General features: G+C 44.9%; 1 protein-coding gene across 1 annotated transcript in view; it reads left to right on the forward strand.

Moving 5' to 3' along the window:
• The first annotated feature begins 15,178 nt into the window (after positions 1 to 15,178).
• LOC146191671 (cell adhesion molecule Dscam1-like) overlaps positions 15,179 to 26,857 on the forward strand; it is a 303,280-nt gene continuing 291,601 nt past the window's right edge. The window contains exon 1 of the mRNA XM_084600362.1: positions 15,179 to 15,572. Coding sequence (XP_084456488.1) covers positions 15,179 to 15,572 — 394 coding nt within the window. The remainder of the gene's footprint in view (positions 15,573 to 26,857) is intronic.

The raw sequence follows: 26,857 nt of genomic DNA on the forward strand, positions 1-26,857 counted from the left end.
TTACTCTGGGCTTTCCTTTTTCTTTTTCTGGATAGTCTTTACGAGAACTCACCCTGGCCACAGCATTTTCTTCGTCGTTTTCATGGTCATAGAACTCCGATCCGGACATCACGAAAAGTGTATCATGGCAAAATAACACACGAGCTCGTTTCTTTTTGCGCTCTTGCTAGTTTCACCCTTGCAGTCATTCATAACGAATTTCGAAAGATTTGATTATTGCACGCGCGCCCTGAAAGGTGTATCGCTGCCATATCGCAAAATATAGGCATTGCTTTACAATTCTGCTTACGCACAACCACACCTCAATTTAGGAGCTCGAGGAACGCTGAACCTGCCCTTGAAATATAAAGAAAGAAAAGTTTAGGCGCCAAAAGTATTTTTCGCTTTTTTCCTCCCACACGTAGGAGATAAAAAGATAAAGAAAAATTCAGTGAGGGTGACGAAGAGAGAGTGGAGCGAAACCTATTTTCGGTCGCCAAGACTTCGCTAAGTTAGCGCCTAACCGCAGTTACGTACTCGATGGCAATGAAGCAATAAAAATAAACACTTTGCTTTGCTTGGTGCTATCCTGCGCAGAGCAGATTGAATTAAAGCTAGAGAAAAAAAAATTATCTAAGTAAGGATAGAACCAAGCCCCGGTTACAAACGATCGCCTGTCGATGACGCGTCGTTATGGCTCCTCCTCGGCTTTAGCTTTTTGCTCGCTAAAAGTAACCATTTATTTTCATCAATCCGCTCCCTTCAGGTGAAGTGTAAGGAATTACGTCTTGTTTTCTTCACAGTGGCGTGCCTTTTCTCTAGATATTTATTATACCCACCATCGCACATTGTACACAGCTTTTCGACGTAGTTTCACTCATTGGATCGATAAGCCTTTAGCGAAGTGCGTTTCTGGCAGCTAAATTCGCGAGCATGATGGCTGTGCAGCTCGCGGTCTGTCCAGCAAGACAGAGACATACATTGACCGACACAGTCCGCCCGGCTGCCCATCTGTCACTCCTTGCGTACGTCCGACCGTCCTCTTCAGGCGCTAATTATGATCTAAAGGAGCGAAAATTGTGATAATTTTATATTTTTCTTGTACCAGAACTGCACTGAGCAGCTTCATGCAATTTATGAAGAATAATATGCAATTTCTGTCGCCTGATCGGAGATGGACGTTATCAGAGCATTTTCTTGGGATGTCAGTTATGTTTCTCCGAATTATCTCACTCATAATAAGCAGTAAATAAATCACGGTTAATTCTAGACGAAATCAAAAATAAGCAATGTACATGGGCAGGGCATGTAGTGCGAAGAGAGTACAGCCGATGGTCGCATAGGGTATAAAATTGGGTTCCAAGGGAAGGAAAGTGTATCAGGGACCACAAAAAGTTAGGCGAGCGGATTAGGTGAAGACGTTTGCAGGGTTCAAGGGGATGCAGTTCGCACAGGACAGGGCTAATTGAAGAAAAAAGGGAGAGGACTTCGCCCTGCTCTGGGTATAGTCCGGATGATGACAACGACGACGACGACGACGATGATGATGATGATGATGATGATGAAATCACGTTTAGGCAATCTTGAAGCATTCGCGGTTAAAAAACAAGCTGACGCAAATAGTCAGTCTCTGGAATCCTACCGGTCGGTAGATCCAAAGCAAGTCATGCTATGAGAGACGACAAAGTGTGAGGCGCCGAAAATTTCGACCACTTTCGGTTCTTTAACGGTCATGCTGACATAGCACAACATGCGGGCGTCTTGCTTTTGGCCTCCATCGAAAAGCGGCCGTCCCGGATAAGGTCTCGCATCCTTTGGTTCAGCAGTCCAACGCATTAACCTCTAAGCCACTGCCGCGGGATAAATGAATGAATGATCCCAATAGACGATGAGTAGCTGGGGAAGCTTATTTTTCTTATTACTGTGATGTTTGGGCGGCTCGAACACAATGCTTGGCTGACCCTACGTATGTACTTCTGTCCTGTTGACAATGCTGAAAGGGCGGCAATTCAGCTGTAACATTCTGCGCAGCCACGCTAGCATTTACAATGTTTTGTTTCGGAGCCCAACGTGGTAGCTCTTCATAGTTGAAAATTTCGTTCATTTTAGCTTACTATAATAACAAAAAATATTGGACACTTCAGTTTCATCTTTAGGCGATAGTTGAAACGGGCTTTTAGCGTCTGGAAGAGATTCAATGATTCAAATTCATGAAGTTGTTTGGGAAAGCGTGTGAAGTATTTTCGCGCTAGCATATGAAGGGGTGATGTAATTACAGTTTGAAACCGTGACAAAGTTTAGGCTTCTCCTCAGTGTGGCAAGGTGCGCCGAAAAACTGACGATGACGTCATTTTCACTGAATTTTCATATTTTCGCTGCCTTCGCCCACATTATGTCTTGCGTTGGGCGATAGTGCTAAACAACGCTATATGAGCTATGCATTCGGTGGCGCGTGTATATATGACGTCATTGTTACTACCCCAGCCAGCGCTGTGCACGGCTGAGAAGTCTAAACGGTTCGGTTTGCGGAGTTTAACGCCCCGAGGCGACTAAGACTATGAAAGACGTCTTAGTGGAGGACTCTGGAAATTTCGACCACCTCGGGAACTTGTTTAACGCGCACTGACATTGCACAGCGCATCGGTGCCTGGCTTTTCGCCTCCATCGAAACGCATCCGCCGCGGCTGGGAGAAGTCTGTACGCCTAGGTCACGTATTTTTGTTTTTTCTTTTTATGAAAAAAGAAAAAGTGTGGGAGGGGCTTATATCATCACTTGAAATGCTAGGACGAAACGACTTTGCATTTGTTACCTGCAAGTTTGAAGTTTCGTACTCTGTTTCATAACCTACCATTTTTATCAGATTTTAGCCTCACACAAATACGTAGAAGATTAAAAAATCGTGCAGACATTTTCCCAGCTATGCAAGTTGTCTAAAAAAAGCGGGTGAAAACAATATTGCGTCTGCTATATTTGCAACACTCGAAGTATCCACAACGACAAAAATGTCGCCAAACTCTTGTTGAACCCGCCTAATCGCCAAAGAACCTGACGCAATAGAAGTGTCACCAGGCAGATTACTGCTTCCAGCGCGGACGCCTTACGGCAGGTGTGACGCGGATCTCGTTTCCCAATTAGAGCTCGCCGACGCTGCCGCACGCAAACAGTTTGTGTCAACACGAGGCAGAGCGCGCACTGGCCGCCGGGTGATCTTCGCGTTTTCAATAACTCGCGCGCACCGCCCAATCTCGGTGGTGGCATGTGTCCCGTTTCTCAGCGAGCTCTCGTTGCGGCTGCGGCGCTGTGCACGCAACGCGCGCTCACGCACTGCGCTCCGATGTTCCTTAATATCCACACCGGCCGACCCGAGGTTTTTCTCGGGCACCCAGAAAGCGTTCCTCCGTATATCTCGTTTACTCAGCCGACTTTGTGAGTCACGCAGTCGTTCCCTTGCCCCCCTCTGCGTGCCCTTGTGCATGCAGGCGCCGTCGCCCGCGAGCCCTTGCTGGCTGCCTCGCCTGCAGTCTCTCCCCGGGTCTGCTGCCGCCTCCTCTTTTCCTCTGGACTCCGCGCTCTGCACAAGAGCATCTCCCTTTACCTCATCTGAGCCCGGGTTGCTTCGCAAGCGGTCCTAAGCTAATTTCCAGGAGGCACCCGACAACCAGTCCTCGACGTCGCGGTCCCTGTTCCAATAAAAAAGAAAGAAAGGTCGCTGAACAGACAGACCCCGTATCTCCTCCTCTTCTCCCCCAAGCGAAGACCCCTCCCGGGACAAAGTGATTGTCTGGGTGCTTTACAACTTTTCCACCCTCCACCACTCCATTCGGCCGACCCCACCGTGGCGGCTGGCATCCCCATGGCTTCCTCGATCACCGCCATCACTGCTGCGGCTCTCTCACGCGCGGTTCGATAGCACAGCGTTCCCCCGCAAACTGTGCAGTGTGAAGCTCAAGGAACTGGACGTTTTCTCCCGAACCGCAGGTAGCAAGGTAGCAGTTTCTAGAGCTTCACTTTTCTTGATCTATATATACATTCCTGTGCGTGGCTTGTGAGGAATGGTAAGGATTATAAATTGGATTTTAGGAGAGGAAATGCTCAGTATATCACACTTTTCCCAAACGATGCCTCAACCGCGTGGTCAGTGAAGGGAGGAAGGTGGGAGTAGAAGTGACACCAGTATATTTCATGGTAGAGTCGCACTGTCACATATTTAAGTCAATGATCATATTTTTGTCAGCACGGATGGGGCTATCACATTTCGAAGTAAAATGCCCCACGCTCACAGCTGACGTCATGGGATGATTACGTCAATCTGCTTTATGCCAAACCTAATGCGGCAATAGCTCAGTTCATTGGTTTCAAGTGCGCCGATAAATAAGATAAAAATTCTTTCTGGGCATGTATGAAGTATATCCAGAAAATCGTGGCTCCCGCTATAGATAAAAATCTAAAAAGCGCTACTTATCACATTTGGGCTTCTCTTGGGTAAATTGTAATCCTTCTGTATGATCACCAAAATTTCTCAGGGTCTCATCAGCTCTGCTGCTTAGGCAGCACCGTATATCTTGCTTGTTTATATTTAGAAGAATCAGAAAATCATCAGCAAATTAGAATACCTTCAAAAATTGTGCTTTACCGAACTTCTCGTACATCCTCCGATAAATCGTTGACAGAAAATGTTTCTAAGAACCAGCGCAACGCAAGAGCGTATATATATCCCCTTCTTCTGAATGAAAAACCCGCTCCCAAAATGTTCCACTGTAGCGATTAGGTAAAACTTTTCAGCAATGAGAAAAAAAATTCTCCCAGCTGCATTCTGACAGGACGTGTCCCCGTTTTCTTCAATGAATTCTCGACTGGCTATGAACAACCATTTACACGAAATTGAATTTAAAAAAAAAAAAAAGATCCTTGGCATAAATAGAAGAGATATACCCGGCCAGCTGACTGCCTTGAAGAAAGTCAATTATTTCTAAAGTGTTCCTGGTTGCGAAATAATCACTACCCACAAGCTGGTTAAGATTGTTCAAAAGGTACTTGACAAAGAGCTGCCAAGACCCTCGCTCCCTAATAATGCAACGAAAAGTATACTTCTTTGTGAGTCTTGACCATAAAAACGTGCTAAGGCTCTTTTGCTAGTATGTGCACTACTATAGGATCAGCCAAACTGAGCATCGAAATTGGGCGAGCTGTCACTCTGATTGGCTAAGCTATTTCAAGACATCACAAGCACTTTTACAGGGCGGGTCATTCAAACTAAAGCCGCTACAGGGTAACCCACGAGTGGCCGATAGCTGACCTTTGACCTTGACTTGATCTCTGACCTAAATCATGGGCCAAACCTGTACTTCTCATCACACTACCATTGGCGAAACTTGGTCAAGGCTCTCCCAACTTTTCTTACCTGCTGCTGCTTGTACATCGTAAACGGCGACGCCTACATGACCGCTGACCACTTGGCTTTCGTGATCGTTCCAACACACTCTTATAGTCATGTTGTAGACTTGGGTATTTGACGTTAGTTTTACGCGTATATGCTCAAGGACGGACGATTCTTAGGCACGTTGGTGGTGGTGGTAAAAATGTTTATTTCCTCTGAAAAGAGGGAGTTACATGAAGGTTGCTATGGTGGTCAGGCTTAGTGCCCTTCCCCTTACAAACACTAGGTAGAGTATCTAGCACGGGACCCCAGTGGCTTCTGCTGCTGCCACTGCTCGTTCGACCATTGGCTTTTGGGCTTTCAGGTCGCTTCTACGCTCGCTAAAAATGAAACCATTTTTGGCAATATATCTTATTCAGAAGAGTTCGGCATACCTAAAGGATTTCCTTATAGTTTCCTTAAATTTCTCGCGCAACGTTTTTTCCTCCTCAGAATTAAGTAAAAAAGGGCGCAGAAAACCGTTCTGTTTGATTCATCGTGTTCTTCAACGTTTATGCGTCACCCAACCTAGCCTAACTGGCTAAGGTAGCGTGACATCCCATTTACCTTCACTCTATTTGTGAAAAACTGCAGCGAAGCAGAAGTGTTCCTATGTGCGAGCTCTGTGAAGATTAATTAGCCCGTGCGGTTTATTTCCTAGTCGTGCGTAGGACTCCGATAATGCTGGTGGAACATTAGGTTTTCAGAGGGTTAAGACGTTGGTTCTCTTCCTTCAAGAATCCTAGAGTTCTCTGAATAAGATGCCAACAGCAATGTACGGGAAAGTTGCACCACAGTTGCCGTAAAACCTGTGACAAAGATGCTTAATCCAGCGCAATAATGACAGTGGTCAACCGTGCCACGACCGGGCAAGATGAGTGAACTCATTTGTCCTGACTGGTCGGCCTTCTAAAAATTGTAAATGAAATACACCTTTAGCAGCCGACGCACAGGGGTAGTCAATAGTTCCCAGGCTACAGGTTCTGCTTCTGGTCGACATATTTTGGCACTTGATATCCAATTAAAGGTGTCAATTATCTGAGAGGTTCGAATAATGTTCCTTCTATACTCCACACATATTTTGATATTTGGAGGGCGTGGCAGCTGTCTAACTATACTGCTCATAAGCAGACCCTGTGGCCTGGGAACTTTTGACTACCTCTGTACATATACTTCAATTGATGTTCCGCTAAACATGAATTGCGGTACTGCGCGGTTATTCGTCTTTCCGCTTTCTAAAAAAAAAAAGAGAATAAACTTAGACAATGAACAGGAAACGCCATGAAACATAGGTGCGCGGCAGTTCACTTTATTGGTGCAGTTTAAGCATTGGAAGACTAGCAATCAAAGCGACTCCGTCAGTACGCGGACAGATCTGCCGAGCTACTCTGTTCTGATACCTGCACAAGACGCTAAGAAAAATGCGGTATTCAGCATTATAGGGCTGCTTACATGGTGAAAGATGCAGTCTGTCCCAAATCCCAAAGCCCCAGCGAACCCCTCCCCGCTTTCTAAGCCCAATGGTGGGATGCCGCCACGCGGCGATCTGCAATCCGGACGCTGCGATACTACCGCCGCTGGGGTCGGCAATGCTAGGAAAAAAAGAAAAAAAAAAAGAAAAAAAAAAGGAAAAGTGATTCAAAAATTTTTTTTCATTCTTTTTTTTTTTTTTCAGAACAAAAGGCCCCATGACAATGGATGAAGTGAGGAAAAGTTCCAAAACAATCTTTTACGTAAAGAGAACAATGCGAGCAGCGAAAAACAAGGACCGAAAAAGAAAAAAGGAGCGAGACTTGAACAGAAAGATAGGAAGCAAAAATAAAGAAACCATGTATCTGGACGTAACGATGAGGGAACGTTATTGATTGAGGACCAGAAGTAGCTTTAGAAGCGTGGAAACGGAAGATCGCTCAGAAGAGTTCGCTCTCTCTCGATAAACACATACCACGCAACACAAAGCTGCTCACCTTAAATTTGACGAGTGCAACGAGACGTTTACACTAAGATCTATGCAGCAAAGCGAGACTCATATAGCTTTCTAGTGATGAGAAGATAACACAAGCGAAAAAGTTGGAAATTCTTCGGCAGTTGCCTCATGGTCACTCACATGTCACGAGACGGTGACATCGTAACGTTAGTGAGACTTGGGCTATTAACATTGCATAATTTACCGGGATAAAAATTTCGTTGTGATTTAACAGGCTAGAGCGCACAGCAATAGTTTAGGTGCAATTGTCGTATTAAAATACCTTTCATCCCGCTTTAAACGTTCAATCCACTCGCTGTTAAAAGGACATTCCATGGAAGAAATTCTAAAATCAAAGAATTTGCGTCGAATGCCATTTTAGGCACAAAAGCACAGTCATCAATACGCTTCTACTCAATCTTCAGCAGCAAAAACACTTTGTCTGTGGGGAAAAATATCATTTCGCTTTTTTAGGTCACGCACAAGGTGAAGAATTTCTGCTTTTAGAGCCCTTCATATTTTTCATTTCTAGCCTCCGTTTATCTTACGGCCCAAAAAAACAAAACAAAATGAAACAAACTCTCTCCAACCGGGAGTTGTTCTTCCCTATTGATAACTGAGAAGCTGTCAAAGGCAATTTCAAATTTACGAAACGTTTTGGCCTCGAGCCCGCTCCTCCCGGGGAACTCAATTAGTCTTGATTCCGGCCTTTTCCCCAGAGCGTAATATCCTCTGCGCTTATGATGCCTCGATGCAAGGGAGACGAGTGATTTGTTTCACTCGAGCCAACCAGTCAAACAAAAGATTCAAAGAAAGATATACACTTTGCACGAGCGGCATTTTCAAAGCTGCCATAACTCCCGAAAAGCAGCAGGAAAAATAGGGAAAGATAACGACAGGATCTGCAACTCGGCAAGAAAGCGCTGAGCATCCACATTTATTTTTACGTTGGTTTTTGTGGCTCTTTTCTTAAGGCTGCAAAAAAAAAAAAAAAAAGCGAGCCAAGCATCTTTTATCCTTCGCATGACGTGACCTCAGAAACCGGAGGCCTTCGCGCTTCTATAGAAAAACAAGGCTATTAGTAGCGTAACTGGGCCGTGTTACAACTTTTGTCGCTGTGTACGACAATGGTACCCTTGGCGTTATATAAGAATCGAAAAATGGAGCGCGTGGCCAAAGCTACAGTTTGCACCGTCTATTGTTGTCGGAGGTAAGCGCGTTCAGTCCGCTTGCGATATTTTTGGTTTCCTTTTTTTTTTTTTTTTTCAGGCTTCCTTTTCTTTCTTTTTCGCTGTATCTCCACGCGCAGGCATTTATGCCACCCGATCGGTCATTTTCTTCTTCACAGCGCTACCAGATGCAGAAAACAAGCTGAATTTCAAAACAAAATCAAACAACGGCACGCTAAAGACATGTAGCTATGAGATCGCTGCCTTTGCCTACTCGAGCCACAGCTTCGGCCATAAGTGATACCGCGCTCTCCAAGATGCGATTGGTCGAAAGAATTCATGAAGCGTTCCAGTGGCAGAGCGAAAAAAAAAAAACGAACGCAAAAGAAAAGAGAAGCAAAACTATTGGAAACTGGATTAACGCTCCTATCTTTGATATAGTAACTAGAAGGCTAGAAGGCGGTACGAGCTGTACCACTGGCCGCGTGCTCTGATACTCACATTAGACGCCCAATGGTCCAATGGTACAACATTCTACTTCGGCACCTAATTTTTCATCACTACAACACGTCTGGATACCTAGCTCCTTTCGATTGCTCATGCTAGTTTATCTTGGCATCGGATATGTAGTACTGTGTGGACGTTTCTGGAGTGAGTTTATTTCTAATATTTTAAAAATAATTTAACTTTAATTATTTAATTTTAAATTTAATTTTTAATTTAACTTTAATTATTAAATTATTTAAAAATAATTAAATAACTTAAAAATAAAAAATAATTTTGAAAATAATAATTTAAATAATTTAATAATTTAAAGAGAGAGATAGAGAGAGAGAGAGAGAGAGAAAGAAAGAAAGAAAGAAAGAAAGAAAGAAAGAAAGAAAGAAAGAAAGAAAGAAAGAAAGAAAGAAAGAAAGAAAGAAAGAAAGAAAGAAAGAAAGAAAGAAAGAAAGAAAGAAAGAAAGAAAGAAAGAAAGGGTGGGGGGGAGGGAGGGAGGGTCAGCATATGCACCGGCAATATCTCTTTAGCCCCTCAAATGTGGGCCAGAATAGATAAAATATAGTATACGATGGTGATGTAACAAATGGGCTACAGTGAGAAAAAGGTACCAGTTTTTGTCAGTGTTTCGCTGTAACTGCGGAGATTGCTTTATTAGACACGAGTTTTCAGAAGTTAACGCATACATTTATCATATATTTAGTCACCAGCCTATTCAGCCTTTGTGCCAGAGTTGAGCTTCTACCGAAATGATAGTTGTCAAAGCTTAGTTGACCCACAAAGGCTAATAGCATGACGTAGCTGCGCTTGAGTAGCTACAGGTTACTGCTAAAGCTCAAACAGAAAGGATTAGCCTGGATGGCACCTATATCATGCTGTTAAAATAAAAACAATTCCCAACTTTATGCATTTAAGGTCTGCGTCAAGAACTGATTCCAAGAAAAAAAATCACTCAACGAGCATATTCCCGCATTAGCATTCAAAGCGGTCGCAACTACATTTTCAAGCTAGCCGTTGCAGCTTCCCCAAATGGCTGCCAACGATTGGGGAATACCGGGAGCAATAATTGTCGCTTCCCTCAATGTGAAAAGATTTTTAACTAACCACTACCTGTTGCGCAACCGCTTTCAACAAATGACGAAAACGGGACGTCACCAAATGCGGTATAGGCTTCTTCAATACATTCCCTTATGCACCGGTGAGCGCGCAAAGGACCGCACCCTACTAAATTATAATTGACTTCTGGGGTTGTGTCTCTTTGCCGGATTGAGCAGGCGACAGTGATGTCTGTATCGCACTCACCCTGACACGGGCGTTCACACGGTCACGGATGAAGCATTCTACATAAACGCCGCCGCGAGCATCCGTTCAATCAAAGCTATCGCTACTAAGTAAGGAAGCATACAGTGCAAAAGAGAATGAGTCAGAAACAAGAGCTTGGACTTCTCGAGGTGCGCTCTACCACAAGAGGGTGCCTCGCAAGCTGCACCCGGAGTCGGCCATCTCAAAGGCTCGCTACCTCGCTATAAAATAAATAGGAGGCACACCGCGTCGTACAGCGCCAGCTTCAAACGACAGCTGGCACCCCGTTCGAATCCCGGCCTCGGCGGCTGCGTTTCGATGGAGGCGAAACGAAGTGGCGTCCGTGTGCTGTGCGATGTCAGCGCACGTTAAAGATCCCCAGGTGGTCGAAATTACTCCGTAGCCCTCCACTACGGCCCCCTTTCTCTCTATCCACTTTCACTCCCACCTTCATCCCTTCCCTTACGGCGCGGTTCAGGTGTCCACAGAGCAAGTGTGACAGATACTGCGCCTTTCCCTTCCTATGAACCAACTTTTTTTTTTTTAACCCCGTTCGAGCACGCCGTCCAAAAGCCGCGCAACACAGCCGCGTGGGCATGCCCTCTGGTGCGCAACACGCGAACTTGGCGCGGGGCTTGGGTGTGGCTGTGTGTACCGCGCTCTCCCAGGCTGAGACAACAGCACTTTAGCACTAGTTGTCGGTGCCTCCTCGTGTCGGGCAAACAAACAAAAATGTACAAGGGAGTAAGCGAAATCTCGCGTAGCCCCACGCTAATTGGCGCAGGACACGAAATTTCGGGCGCGGTTTGGCTCGTCTGTAATCACGGCTCGGGATCCACAGGCCTTCGATCAGCTTCTGGCGTGGCCCGCGTCTTTTTGCTTAATATCTTTTTGTTGTTCTTGTTGTTACTGTTCTTGTTTTGTTTTTGGTTTTGCGCCCTATCCTGTTCTGCTCCTAGAGCTATTTTTTTTTCTCCCGGTTATTGAAAGCGTAAACCACGTGCTTCTGTTTAGCTAATTGTTGTTATTATTTTCTTTCCAGTAACACTTTCACTGCGAACAAGAACTTAAGAACAGCAGAGCGTCTTCAAACAATCTGTTTCTGTTCAGGAAACATCAACGAGGCATATTGTTAATTGATATATAAACGATACTCTCACAAATATAACGAAAGCGACCGTATTTTCTCGTTCTCTAATTATGTGGCGATCTCAAAATGGCAACGCCCTCCGCAGTCTATCGTCTTCGCACACGTAACAGAGGCGTCTTAAGGGCATGCGTGCATTCGAACGATGAAGTTGCTTTAACACGAAAACGACTATTTAAGGCAAAGACCCGTTCCTTCGCCGTTCTTATGTCGTCGGGTCAGGCGAAGTGGCAATTAAAGAGGCGGAGGCTGCAATCGGCGACAGCAGAATAGCGAGGAAGCAGCTTAAACTAAAGGCTTGTTTAAGTACTTGTTCATATTTTAGATGAACAACTGCTCAAAGCGCTGCCGGATGCTCTATAATATAGTGGCATCGATGAACACGGCATTAGTCGGATTTTATTTTCATTACAATGACAATAGCATACATGGCTTCATGCTGATTTCATGTCAGTACACATGATAAAACTTGGAATCTATCTTCAAGCCAGAATTTTCGACGTCATCTGGCGTTTTCTGGTAGGCAACAGTCCGTGCTCAGCTGAAAAATTGCCCAGTTGCTTGGATGTAGAAGTGTAAAAATGTACTCATTTATCAAGGAACAGAAGTTAATAGGCATCTAATAATAAGCGAACCTTATCCAATTTCATCCGTACTTTTTGAGAACACTGTTTTCAGAAGCTCACTCGAAGTCCCTGCATGCATGAAAAAAAAGGAATCCCATTCACGAAGAATAAAAAAAGGCTACATAATATATGAATAGTAATCTTTAAATGCTAGAGCATGCCAAGTTCTTCCAGCTTTGGAAAATGGGTAACTGATGCAAAGAAGTAATGCAATGAAACCTTAATTTAGCCATTTTTGCTAACTAAAATGTTCTGACGAATAAAACAAGATTAATGGTGCAAACAAATTATCTCCGTGTTGTTTACAGAACAAAAAAAAAAATTGAGAAATTCCAATACTCCTTATAACGCTGCTTTCGATGCGATAATTCCCCTCCTTGGCCTCCTTCTTTTTGGCTTTCTTTCAGCCTTTATTTACATTTGTGTTGGATCGCGAGCTTTTTTGACCACGCCTGAACAATATTTTGTCCCGCGTGTGCAGTTCATAGTGCATTTTACCCCGAGTCCAATAAAGACGGCTGCTTGGTGAAACAGGCTCCCGCCGTTATTGTGCCAAGCTAGAGTCACAACAAGTTTATAACTAGTCACTATAATAATGGCGCGGAAGACTAAACTAAAACAAAACACGTGAACGAGAGAAAGCACAGCTTTTTTTCTGTCGCGTCATTCGAGCTTCATTTTCCTCAGTCAACGCCTGGCGGCAAGACAGCGAAAACCTGGCAGCAAGAAAAGAAATTTGTTTTGTTTGAGAACAGTGGCACTATATATAAGAAATCCTGTATCCCCTGTATCCAGAACCTTTGTCCCGTAGTTTTTAGGTTATGATTTACGGTTTATGGGATTTAACGTCCCAAAGCAACTCAGGCTATGAGAGAGGCCGTAGTGGAGGGCTCCAGAAATTTTGACTATCTGGGGTTCTTCGACGTGCACTGACGTCACACAGCATACAGGCGCTAAGGCTTTCGCATCCACCTAAAAGCGGCCGCCGAGGCCGGGATTCGATGCCTTGAGTGCAGTAGTTGAGCGCCCTAACCACTGCGCCACAGCGGCGGAGCCGTAGTTTTTAATATTGTCACGATATTGGCGACTAGGGCTAGGCTATCAGAGCCGGTGCAGGTGGAATTATAAGGTCCAAGCTTTTGGTACGTCCTTCTAGTCCGGAGCCGATTCACTTCGTCCTTTTTCTCCGAGCGCCACTTCAACGTCTTTCGCTGCGAGCGCCCCCTGGCATTCCTCCCTCCTTAAGCGCGACGCACACGGCACACGTGCACACAGGTGGACAAAAGAAAACGAAAAAAAAAAGTTTGCAGATGCCGTCTTTCAGTTACCGCGTAAAATACGGCTTCGTGCGTAGGACGTGAACTGTCTCTGGACGAGGTAGCCGACGGCCTCTCCGCTCTGGGCCATCTGGGAGGACCTCATAGTTAACGTCGCTGAGGCGCCGCAAGACTTTATATGGTCCGAAGTAACGGCAAATCAGCTTTTCTGATAGGCCACGGCGTCGAACAGGAGTCCACACCCACACCTGGTCCCCGGTGTTGTAGGAAGCTTGTTTGTGGCGGAGGTTGTACCGGCGTGAATCCTTGTCCTGTTGCTGGGCGATGTGGACGCGTGCTAGTTGGCGTGCTTGCTCAGCATGTTGGGTAAAGTGTTCGGCGTCGGTAGAAAGCTCGGTATCTGTTTCGCAAGGGAGCATTGCGTCCAGCATCGTCCTAACCTCTCTGCCGTAAACTAGGCGAAACGGTGTGAAGCGTGTCGTCTCTTGGACTGCCGTATTGTACGCGAATGTCACATATGGTAGGATAGCATCCCAGGTCTTGTGCTGGGCGTCGACATACATCGCCAGCATGTCCGCAATGGTCTTATTAAGCCTTTCCGTCAGCCCGTTGGTCTGCGGACGGTAAGTAGTAGCTTTTCGATGCGCCGTACCGCTGAGATGAAAAACTTCGGCCATCATTTGTGAAGTAAAGGCAGTCCCTCTGTCAGTAATAATACAGGTCGGAGCACCGTGCCGCAGCATGATCTGGTAAACAAAGAAATGGGCAACTTCAGATGCTGTACCACTAGGTAACGCTTTGGTCTCGGCATATCGAGTCAGGTAGTCTGTGGCGACGATTATCCAGCGGTTGCCCCCGGAGGATCGAGGGAAAGGACCGAGAAGGTTCATGCCGACAAATCCTTGCGTCTTAGCTAATAATTAAGGCGAAAACCTTTAAAGGCTCATGAGTGCGAACAGGATCTATGCGTCCGCGGGAGTGCACACCATCATTGTCGAGAAAATAATTGGTTGATGAGTAAAAGAATGATTGCATGAAGTAGAGAATGGAAAATAAAATGTGTTTGCGTCAAAATTTCGTTCATGTGGAGTAATTAGATAATTATTTAAAATAAAAAAAGTAAATTTAACGTCAAAATACCCAAGGACGTCGATATATTGTGTGTGATGACGTGAAAACAGCCACGGACGTCGAAATTGTGCAAAATATGTCAAAACTGTAAAAAACGTTGCCAAGCTTCAATGTCAGGTCTTATCACTGCGTTACAACATCGAAAACAGTCAAGAGTAAAAGAGGAAACAAGCAGTACAAAAAAAAAAGTGAAAGCAACAAAAAACAGAAAAAAAAGAGAAAAAACTACCAAAAGACAGAGTAAAAAGAGTAGAAAAAAAAAAAGAAAAAGCGATCAAAATTAGTAAAAGAAAAGAACAATAAAAGCAAATCAGTGTAAAAGCGGCAAGCTACTGCAAATAATCGTAGGAAAGGCATTCGTCTTACCGCACCTAAGAGATATCTATAAGCGCCTCCAACGAATTTTCTTACTGCGGTTCTGTGCTTCCAATTCTTCCTAATTAGTATTAAAATCATCAACTCCAGCAGCTGCAGTTGGGTTAGCTATGCTACAAAAGAAAAGCCTCTCGTAACATCTTCCACTTGCGAGGGCATTAGGAGACTCGCCAATGTGATGTCTCCGCAGGTGTTTCGTGCGCTACCTGCTACTTCAGAGAGCCTCTTTACCGAAGAGGCAGGATACCGCATAGAACACGTACAAAAATAGATAATCGCGTCAAACGCAGATGGCCCTAAGAGCCGTTGTGTGCGTTTTCATCTTCCGTCGCGTCAATAACGCTTTGTCCTCCGTCCATGCAGCCGGCTCGTACCAGGCGGAGCGGCGAGGTCCAGTGTTCGTGCACGAACCTCCGCGTCGCGTGGACTTCTCCAACTCGACGGGTGCCACGGTTGCGTGCGCGGCCACCGGCTCGCCCGAGCCACGCGTCACCTGGACGACGGCCGACGGCAGCCTCCTGGAGGATGTTCGCGGCCTCCGCTACGCGCGCCCCAACGGTTCCCTGGTGCTGCCGCCATTCCGCGCCGAGGATTACCGCCAGGACGTGCACGCCACCGTGTACCGCTGTGCTGCCTCCAACCCGGTCGGCGCAGTGGTCAGCAGGGACGTCCACGTCAGGGCAGGTGAGGGCCTCTTTTTGACTTCCATGTGCGTGCCTTGCTATCGAGGTACAATTCTATAAGAAGCCACTACTTATTTTTGTACGCGGGATCCGTTTAGACCTATGCGAATAACTGATGATGACCTAGCTGCTGCTTTCTAGCATCTGTTGCCCAGTCCACTGGACCATTGGCTCGGCGGCGACTATTTGCTGTGGTAAAGCAGCTCGTGGTTAAATGGTGCATACGTCTAGTGGCGATGGCATGGGGACTCGCTACGTTGCGACTTCCGCAATCGACTGGCTGCTTTTTTTCGTGTGATGCTGACGTCACGATTACGTCACCGCAAAAGAAATGAAAAATAGTTATTCGTTTTAAATAGGTCCTTAACAATATTAAGTATTATACAATGCTACGCGGCTACTTGAGGCATGACGGGCGCAGGATACATAGAGCTCCTGTGTGTAAAACTCACTCATTTTGCGCGCAAACTTTTGCGCCTCAAACGTCCTAGCGGCTCGGCTCGTCTGCTGTAGTGTGAGAGCATTACTTAAGAATTACTCAGCTACGAAGCACCTGTCTGTCATATTATGAGCTGTTTACTTACAAAGGCTTCTCTTATGCAACAGCATTGTGTGACTAGCAGGCATCTCCAATAAAAGAGTCGAGATGCTACCCAAACATGGTCGTCCTTTCGTGTGAAGAGCGCTGCATATAGGCTCGGGAGTTTCGAAACTCTGCTCTGTTTGTAGCGGCTCGTAGCCTTTTTAAATGTTTTCAGATTTCATTGTGTAACCGCCAGGTAAGGTTTCTGGTAACCTAATCAGTATTGCCCATATGAACGCTCAGATCTACATCAGGTATGGTCCAGTTATTTGCAGAAAGTAAAGTCTAGGATTCGTGGTCCAGGTGTACAGGTGCCGAAAAGTGAAGCGGCTCATGCAACCGAAAATAAAAATTACAAGAGATCAACGCTGCTGAACCAAATATTGAGCGAAAGCATTAGCTGTGGGTGACCGAGCGTTCTTCTTCTTCTCTTTTTCTTCTTCCCCAGCCCACATATAAAGCCCCGCTTTAACCAAGCCGTATGAAAGTGCCTGAGTGGCTTATAGGGGTAACGTGAATGCCACGGTCCTAGCAGGCTGATTCTGACACAACTGTCCCATGTGAAACGAGAGACCCAAGTTGGCAGCTCCTGCAAACTGAGCCGCGGCTCCGACCGCACCACGGCGACCGCTTGAGTTGGGAGCCCATCTCTCGCTTTTGTGTCAAGTGGAGCGTGACGTCATATCGTCTCGTGGGTAAGATGTGGCTGCCGCCGTGCTACGCCGACCGCTTGAGTTGGTAGCCTAGATCTCACCCTAGTGTCATGTGGGGTGTGACGTCACAGCGTCTCGTGGGTAAAACGTACGTGGCTACCGCCGCGCTACGCTGAAGGCTTGAAACCTTGAGTAGTATTGCTTTCGCAATAAAAAACGGTTAAACTCGAATCTCAGCGCGCCCTTGCTGCGGATGTGCACGCATTGAATCAGGACACTCATGACACCAATCGTGATGGCTAATTTTAGCCGCGTAAACAAACAGGGACGCAGGAAAGAAGAATGCTTCCTTCCTACGTCACTGTTCGTTCGCGCGGTTAAAATTACACAATCCAATTAGAGATGACAACTAGCCCGCTTTTCTGTGTTAACGCATGACATATCCTGCTGACCACTGCTGTACGCCCCTGAAAACTTCGCTGAAGTACCTGTGTGGTGCTCTTATAAGAATTTTAAAGGACCTTATTTCTTGAAAATAGAGTGCTACCCCCCAGGTCCTTAGAGCGTTCCGCACTTTTACCAATCCCCGGTGACTCTATTAGTAACGTCATTGTAGAAAGGAGAAGTCGCAAGTTTCTGGCTACGTTTACTCCCAATTAGCCCGGCCGTCTAGCAAACATGATCTTGCTAACTTAGCTGCCACCTGATGCCACTTTCTGAGAGAACAAATTCCAAACAGCATCAAGATAGAAGAGCGTAACTGAGCTACTGGAGTATGTCATTAGAGCGCCGGAGCCATCCCCACAAGCCTTCTTTTTTTAGAGCGCAGCGCTTTGGCGCCCGTTTCTGGGTTTCGCGTAGGCGTCGGCCTCGTAACTAGCTCCGCCCCACTTTCAGCCCCGCAGCTCAGCCCCCCTCTTCCTTCGTGGTGCCGACTACGCGTCTTATCGGATTGCTGCGCGCGCTGCCCCGTTCGCCGCAGCTTAACCCCCCCCCCTTTTTTTTTTTTCCTGCGTAGCATCGAGGGTGCTCTCCGGTTGCCGAAACGCCGGCTCGCAATCAGCGGATCACGGTGCGTGCATCCCAAGCCGACACGGAGAGTCACGTTCTCTTCACTCGCTAGCGGTGCCAGCGGTATCATTCAGTTGCTGTTATCTGTTCGTCGCGCAGCGTTCCTATGAGCCCACGCGCTGCCTCTCGCAACCTACCGATAACCTAATTGCTCTCTTCATTTCTCCGACCACAAAGCTTCTTTAATGACAGCCAAGAACTGTTAGTGGAGTGTTTCTTGAATGAATAAGTGTGAAAAATTAAAAACAAGTAGTCTGTAATTGTACATACTGGTCTTGCTCGAAATCTTTGCCTCAATCTATCGAAAAGGTGAAACAGCTGATGAGCTACGCTCAACGTAATCGTCGGCAATTTCTTTTCATCTGCGTTTAAAAAAAATAATTGCTCAGCTGCCTGTGGCACAGTTCATTACTCTGCGCGAAAATTACTCCTGAAATATAAACTTTGCTTCAGAGTCCGTGCCAGACAGCCAGCAGCCGGGGCGCACTTAAGTTCTCGCTATTCTTAGTGCTTGTTTAAAATTTTTATTCGTAATCTGTCTCGCAAGTTCTCGAAGCGAAGCTGGCTCAGTCCGGCGACAACTGGCAAAGGCTAAACCATGAACGGACATCGATCGTACGAACCGTGCATAACTAGCTCGTGCATTGAACTTCGCGAATCAAGAAAACCGTATGTCAAACGCACCCCACGTGTCAATAGCTTCGAGCATTAGACTGCAGATACGTAGACGCCATCATCGCTTCACACTTCCACCACATTACATAGCGTAACAGAGTAACGACGCCGGAGGGTGCGTCTTTATCGCACTCGGGGCTGAAAAACTCGAGTACGTCTGCGTCTTCGGCCGCGATTGGAGAGCGAACATGCTTCAGAAAGTACGCGGACGCTTCCTCCGCACTCCAGGTGTACCCTGAGCAAGCTGGCTGCAGCGCTATATATATGCGGTCCTGACTACACGTGTCTCAGGCGCTTAAAGATGTATAGAGAGGACTCGGGAAAAGTGGCTCGGCATACTGCATGAGCTCGGGAGCGCAGAACTCGCCAAGAGAGTAATCTATTTGATCGGAGCGGCCGGAGGCACTCAGGCTGTCCCGCTGCGCCGTTCTTGCACATCGCGTCCCCACTTGCAACGCAAAGCTGGCGTCAGGTGAAACGAACAGGCCGCCCACGTCACAGCCTGAGAGTGGGGCTGCGTTTCGCAAGGCCTTTATTTATTTTTTTTTTCATTCGTTATTTCGCCCATATACTCTTGGTATTCACCGTGCGTGACGTCAGGGCTTCCAAGTATTGTCAGTGGCTGACTTTTGCGCCATTACTGCGCTGAGAAATGGCTGAGAAGAAAAAAAAGTATGGTAAATAGTTGAACAACATTCGGGAGCCTGTTTCTCCTGAGTGAGTATGGGAGCTGACACAATCTCACTGACAGAGATCATATTCAAGTGTCTCTCATAGCCTAAGTCGCTTTGGGAATTAAACCCCATAAATTAAACCAAAACAGAGATCATCTTCAACTTTAAGTGTTCAACACACTGGCTTTCTGTCCCCTGTTCACTATTGAGAGCTTGTACTGAACTCTTGGCATTTGATTTCGCGGGCAAAAATGTAGCGTTCAATCCCTTGCAATCATGTAATGTATGGCTAATTATTAATTCAGGTATTTGGTGCTACCCGTTCGTAACTATTTTCAGAAACCAGTTTACTTTCTCCTTCTGTTCGTCCCGGAAACAAACCTAAGTGGTGGGAGATATATTATGTCGCGCAGTGATAATGCTCTCGGTTTTACGCCTTGCTGAGCACCATAACTACAAATGTCAATAAATACGGCACACTCTTCCCGTCATCCTTAATAAGTACGAACACATAACCAAGCAAACATTAAAACAATTACTAGACTTCTTATCGACATATGTGAAGCATTCTTAAAATATGGCTTCCAGTACGTACAAATGCACTCATTATTTATTATTATATAAATGTATGCTTTCAGATTTGTACACAATGTTGGCTTTTCCTTGAAATATTACCTGCTATTTTTCTTCAGTGCGGAATGTATTTACGGTACCTATTTCTACATTGTTTAGTCTTTATTACGAATGACACATTATAATGTTTTGTAATTGCTCCTGATGATTTTCTTGATTTTATTCCGTACTGATAATCAAACCCTTGTGATTATTTTTCCCTGTAAAACATGTATTTCTGCATTGTTTTTTTCTTGGTATTGTATAGCTTCCTACTAGCTTTCTTTTTCGCAGTCATCTAACGTATATAAATCCTTTTATAGTGTTTTATTTTGCACGAGTCATGGCATACTGCCCTGTTGGTGGTTTTTTGGGCCCTGTCAAGCTGTCAGCAACATTATTCCCACAACCCCACCAAACTACTGCTAAGAAATAAAGGAAAAATGAGAGTGAAGAAATGAAACCAAGCATAAAACCAGAAACTTTATCATCAACTAACATAATACATCCCAACTCCTCTAGCAAACCCCGATTTAGCAAGTTGCCGAACTCTAACAGAACGATGAAAGTTGTACTAGCTCCAGTTTCGCATAAATACCTATGTAGTTTCGAAGAGAAAAACAAAAAACTTAGCTGCACAAAAGAGCGTTTCAATATGATACAACCCCAATGTTCAGCTCGCGCTTTCGTTTCTTGGCCGATGAATAAAAGGTAGCCGAGTATACAGCAGCCGTCTCCGCTGCCAGCGTGTGACGTATAACAACCACAAATCACTGCATTTGGAGCAGTGCGGGTATATATATTGTTCATTTTCGCGTACACCTTTCAGCTGCAGCCGTGTCTTGCGATGTGGTTCCCCTCTGGGCCGCTGTGACTCCGCCCTTCCAGAGCACGCGATCTGTCGGCGACTGCAGCCTGGCTTTACTACAGGAAGCGGTCGAATACGAGCGGAGGTGTAATGGGACAATGGGACAAGTCGGGAACACGCCACTAGCTTCCATTACTTCTGGCTCTTGTAAGCACATCTACAAAAAAGAGCTGTGAAATCAGAGTGCCTGAATGCAGGACCTTCGACAAGTAGTTGCTATGGCCCGGTTTTAATTGGTTTGAAAGGAAAATCGAAGATGGAAGCTATTTTGGAGTTTCCGACGCAAATACTACAGAAAACAGGAAAGCATCGATTGAGAGAGGAGGATAGACAGAGAACTGACTCCGAAAAAAAGGATCCAGCTTCGATTTCCCTGATTCAAAGAGCTGCTCCTAATGAAGCTTTTTTTCCACGCCCCTTCCCGAAGAATGGTCACGCAGTGTTGAAAAAAAAAAGTCTCAGTCTGTCCTTAGAGCGTATCAGTTCGCCCAGGGGAGAAGGAATTCGTCGTGTCACTCTCGACCTAGTTTCTAACCAAAGCCATCTGCAAGAAAGCGGAAAGGCGTTGAATGCGTTCGCAGTCGTATACGGGGTTGAACGGCAACCCTAAGACCGGGAATAAGAGAACCCATTCGCGGATGCCATCGGACTTCTGAGATGTCACGTGTCACTGTATGGTATTTTACACGTGGCCCGTCCCAGCGGGATGGTTTCCGAGGCCTCGGGTGACAGCGGGCGTGCGCTCATTCGCTTGCTTCATACGATCACAAACGGAACAGCACTGAAATGCGAGGAGACACCGCAGCCACAAGAACTGCGTAATCCTCCACTGTTGATCGCTATTCCTAAGTTCGGACGGCTGTTTAAAAAAAAAAAAAAAAGACAGAACTGAAGAAGCTACAAATTCAGAGAATGACATTCTCGAGTCACGCGCGTATTGAGTATTTTGAGTATTTTATGAGATAAAGTTAATATCCGTCATCTTTGCAATGAAGGGCTTCGTGCACGTAATTATTACTGGGCTTGGTACAGCGTAGCAGAAGACATAATTTTGCAATCTGCGTACTTTTCTGAAAACTTTTCATTTCACAATTAAAACGCTCAATTCTGCTCAAGGAAACACGTTAGAAGGCTACTGGTAAATGCTACTTTGTAGTGTAAAATTGGTCCAGTAAACAAAGCCTAGCTTTTTATAAAAAAAAAAAAATTATTTAATCACAGTATTTTGTTTAAAATAAATCTTCTGTTTCGTCATAAACTCTGTTCTCTTACTAAGACAAATAATTGGGATTTGTTACTGCTAACTACAGGGCGCATATTTGCAAGCATAATCTGCGCGAATTCACTAGATCAAATTACCTTCGCCAGTCGAAGGAGCTGATAATCGTAATCGCTACCGCATTTATGGCTAATTCTCACAATTTGTTAGTTCAGATGCTTATCTTCGCATGAGGTCAATTCAATATGAATTTTAAGATAAATTCGCCGTCATTTTGTCGTGAATGCGTCCTTAAAGACCTGTCACCATTCCTTGGCACAACCGTCGAAATCGTTCGCCTATAAGTGTAAAGGCACGGAAAACTAGACTGAAAGCCGCAGAAAAAGGATACCATAGAAAGCACTACCTGAAAAAAAAAAATACAGCGACACTTCGAATTGCTCGGCGAAAGTATTGCATTGAACTCTCCTTTCTTTTTTCTTTTTTTGAACAACGCTGATTGCAAGAATTATATACTAGTATAATACGTCACTGCAATGTATTCAGCACTGAATAGTTCGTGCATAATAGAGGGAGCACCGAAGAGAGTCAACGTCATTCTTTGCTTCGAAACGGGTCCGAGAATGGGCTCGGTAGGAAAGTAGAATAAGTCGCCAAATTTCCGGCAAGCGCTCCACCCTGCTCGAAAGCAATACCGCAGGGACATTGTTTAAAGTGGCGAGCTCTGTACACTGGCTTCGGTCTGCATACTGGCGCGTGTTCCCAGTTTCATTTCGCTTTTTATTTTTATTTTTAGACTCGATGTTCGCTCTGCCGAGAACAAAGGCGGCATTTGGAGGCGTAACGAGGTTAGGCGAAGAAATATGATCAAGCGCGACATCAAAGAGGCGTCCTTCGCATTCCGAAATCCGCATTTCCGCTTTGCATATACACAAACGGATTTGCAAGGGACGCCAAAGCCGGACGTGCTTTTGCTTCATCGCAGTGAAAAATGGAGAGTGAGAGAAAAACGCAGAGTAGGCCGCCCAGACCAACACGCAACGTGCTTTGAATGTGCGTGCGGCCTTGGAATACTTGCATCGCCAGTCCCGTCCTCCCTCCTTTTCTTTTTTTTTTTTTTGCTTTGTTCTTCGCTGCATCTGTAGAGCTATCATTATAACGGATGACTCGCCTAATGCAGAGACAGTCCTCGCTCCTTGATGTCGCCCCTTTCCTTCGTTCTGGAGCTGTTTTTCTTTCTTTTTTCCTGAAATATTTATCATTTGGTTTAAGTTTCTTTTTGCGGGCACTGCGACCCGCTGATGCTTATGGATACAGGGACCGTCCACCGACCTTCGCTCGACCAAAAGATATGGAAAACGATGCATGCCCAGTCCTTTATTTAGGCACTGCCGGTTGTTTTTTTTTTTTTTTTTTTTTTTGCAACCTTTACACTGGGCCGCTTGGTGACGCACAAACACAAAAAAGAGAGAGCAAGAGACGAATGGCAGTAAAAGGGCCTTTGAAGAGCACTGACTGTTTTCCGATTCAGTTCACTCTAAATGCATGTTGATAAGAAAAATACTTTCTGCTTTGGATGCAAATTGCTGAACTTGTACAAAATAACGTTTGTATGTAAATGACATGCACTTTGTGCGACCACTCAGTGATTTACTGAAGCACAGCTACAGGCGTGGATCGCAGACCTGGCGAAGTTTTGTCTATGCACTAGATATATAATAAACTGACAAGCTACGTTCTGGTAGTGTGAAGCTATTGCTTTAGCGGAAGCAATCAGATTCATGGTTAATAAAATAAACCACTAGAACCTACAGTCAAACTTAAACTTTACAAACATTAGTAAACGCTTTCCGCCTCCCACGGCACATGTCTTAAACGCTGCCTGAACGTATAAAACGTAAGCAGTTTCCTTGATGTTAGACATAACTATATCTATTAGTGTAAGATTTCTTTTTTCAGCCTGGCTATACTGTGGTAAGCAAGATGCTCTCATCGTTGCGTTCCTGTTTTTGTCTGCATTTGCTTTCACTAAAATTAGTTTAGTTTGGTATCCCTGGTTCTCGTTTGTGTAAAAAAAAAAAGAAAACTGGATGTTTTGAACAACTATCCGCATCCTGGTGCTCACAATGGCTGCACCCAGAATACACCCCAGTGCTTTCGGAAACGAGTGCAGGCCTCTCTAATCCTGCATCTATATTCAGTAGTCAAGCAAACTGCGAGAATATGAAGAGCTCTCGCACGCTTGCTACTCTACCAACGCAAAGCCTGCTAGCGCAGCTTTCCTTTCAAACTGCCCGGTGACGCACTTTCCACCAACCACGCAACGTCGCTTTTTTTTTTGTTTTTTGTTTTTGGTCTGCATTTCCCCTCTTTTCTAACAAACGAGCGCATACTTAACGGAAGAACTACCGGCATAGCTTGAGAGCAACAGTGGAGCAATTACTTCCGCTCAGCGTATCCGGCACGGCTAATTACTTCCTTTAAACGGCCCCTTTCTTGCTGGCAGTGTCATTCCAGAGCGCATCGTTGTTGTGTACGGACTTCTCTAATAGGCAACGTTTATCTCTTATACGGGCATTTTCTTTTCTCTTTTCAATTATAAAGGGAAACACACTCCTTCGGGTGCGAGCAGTATGCGAGAATTTTAGTGCTAAGCATACTCCATCGTGTAAATTTTCACTCACGCGGAGTCACCGGAGATTAAATTTGTTTCATGACTTTTTGTTGCCCACAAAACAGCGCTCCAAATTATTGTATTTGTTAGTTGCGACTCTTCATAGCTGTAAGAAAGGCGCGCGTTAAATACTGGAGGCAAGTCTAAACTTTATGTGGGCTCCCAAAGACATCTTGTCTTAAAGTAAGTTTAGCACAGTAAGCGCCTAAAAGCGGTCGTTCTGGGCCTCTATTTTAAAGCTTTGCTGCGTCGTTTTGAAACGAATTCAACCCGGAGATCCGTAGACGGCTGCACACAAGTGCTTGTTCTCGTTGCTTGCAGAATGAGGTTTTCACCTGCATAAGACCCTTCTTGGTGTAAAGCCCGCTTTACAAAAAATTTAGGGAAGGAATGTGGCGCATTTAGGTAATAACTGTGGAGCTTGGGCTGCGGGATTCTGGGGCAATAAAAGCAGCGAGAATTTATTACTCCAGCAATTTGTGCCTTGTGGCTCGGGGCTAGAGTGGTAAAGTTCCGAAAATTCTGAACGCTCAAAAAAAAAAAAAAAAAGAATACCAGCAAAGAGGTCTATTTTTTTTCCCCAAAAATATCCATAATTAGGAATGTACTCAAGCCTAGATTATGGAATTAATATATCTCCAGGAGCACCTGTATTTAGAACCAAAAAGCTATATTAATGCTCATAAACATTCTTTGTCCCATCTACAATGTTTTTGCTGGAATAAACTGCTATCGGCTGCTGTATACTGCAACTCAGTCGAATTATTCATACAACATGTAATTCGCATTGAATCATTATCAATACCACGGTGATGAACCTTAGATGCTAACATTTAATTTCATATTTCTTTGTATTCACATTTAATTTCTTGTTAAAAACGCTATTTTCATTTTCCGAAATTGGCATCAATACCACTGCGATGCGGCTATGGTGATGAATTGTTATTTTATATTTCTTCTACCTGTTTCTGCATCTGTTTCTCTAGTTCATTTTTTTTTTTTCATTTGTATCTGCTCCTGTATGCGCTCGAAACGGGCGTGCAGTATTTGTTCATAAAAAAAAATCCGTTCTTATCTGTTCTCGTTCACGTGTATATGCAATACTTCTTGGCGCTTTGGCTTTCAAAAGATGCCCTATTTTTTTCGTGTGCTGTCCGTAGTAGAATTTCTAGAGCGGTATCATTACTACGCCATATACAAACTTGGGGAATTCAGCGTCTCTGGATGGCCTTCAAGCTCAGCCAGGGTCAAAGTGGAACAGCGTGACGAGCGACTAGTCTCGCTTCGTATAGTATGCTATGATGATCTGGTGAATGACCACGTCACTTACACACCATTCATTACCAATTGACTAATTGACCGCTTTAATAATTACGTTTTAAAAAAAACTACAGCGCACCTTTAAGATGTGGACAGTGAAAAAAGGACGACTCTGTCCTGTCTCTCATTGTCCACATCTTAAGAGTGCGTTTTTCTTTTCTTTTTTTCAAATATGAGCTACCAACTAACCCATTATACCACCCTTTCAAATAATTACATGTCGTAATTAATTAGAGTGAGTTTATGCTGATTAAAAAATGAACTTTACTGTACATCAAGCTATGTACTGTCGGATAGCTCATCAAATACAACCGCACTATGCTAATTGCAGGTCCTAATTAACTACCGTTCACTATTTAACTGTGATTGAAACTTGAGCACTTATTACGTTACAACGTGGTCACATATCATTTAAAAGTTTTCGATGTATAGAGTTCGAGAATATCTGTAATCATAAAGTATCGCTTGATCTTGAGTGTAACCAGGGTTAAATGCTTATGATTTTTTTTTTCCTTTTCACTCACAGCCAGGCGCATGCGCAGAAGCACTGAAAGGTCTAAGAAGCAGCCACTGGTGGGTCATGTGCCCCTTCTCTGCGTGGCGGTGTTCAATGAATCCCGTCGATTTATAGCCTTTACAGAATCCAATCTAGGGAAGTTGTGACGCCCGAAAGCTCACACCAAGGAAAAGAATTAATACCTCAGACGTACCGATAAGAGCGTTTTTGTTTTTTTTTTTAAAGGAACAGTTACAGAGATTACGCAATGAGACACCTAAAGAAGCCTTGAAAACAACGATAAGTGTTCTTGGAACAGCATGTTGCTAAGAACCAAATATTGTCTCGAAGCCTTCGAGCTCTAAGACTCGCATTCTGGCGGTGATAAACTGCACTCTCTAAGTTGGAATCTCTCATCTATTCTTTGTGACAAAGTGTTGT

Source organism: Amblyomma maculatum, chromosome 4, assembly GCF_055883805.1.
Source record: "Amblyomma maculatum isolate TAMU_Amacu chromosome 4, ASM5588380v1, whole genome shotgun sequence".
Taxonomy (NCBI): Eukaryota; Metazoa; Arthropoda; class Arachnida; order Ixodida; family Ixodidae; genus Amblyomma; species Amblyomma maculatum.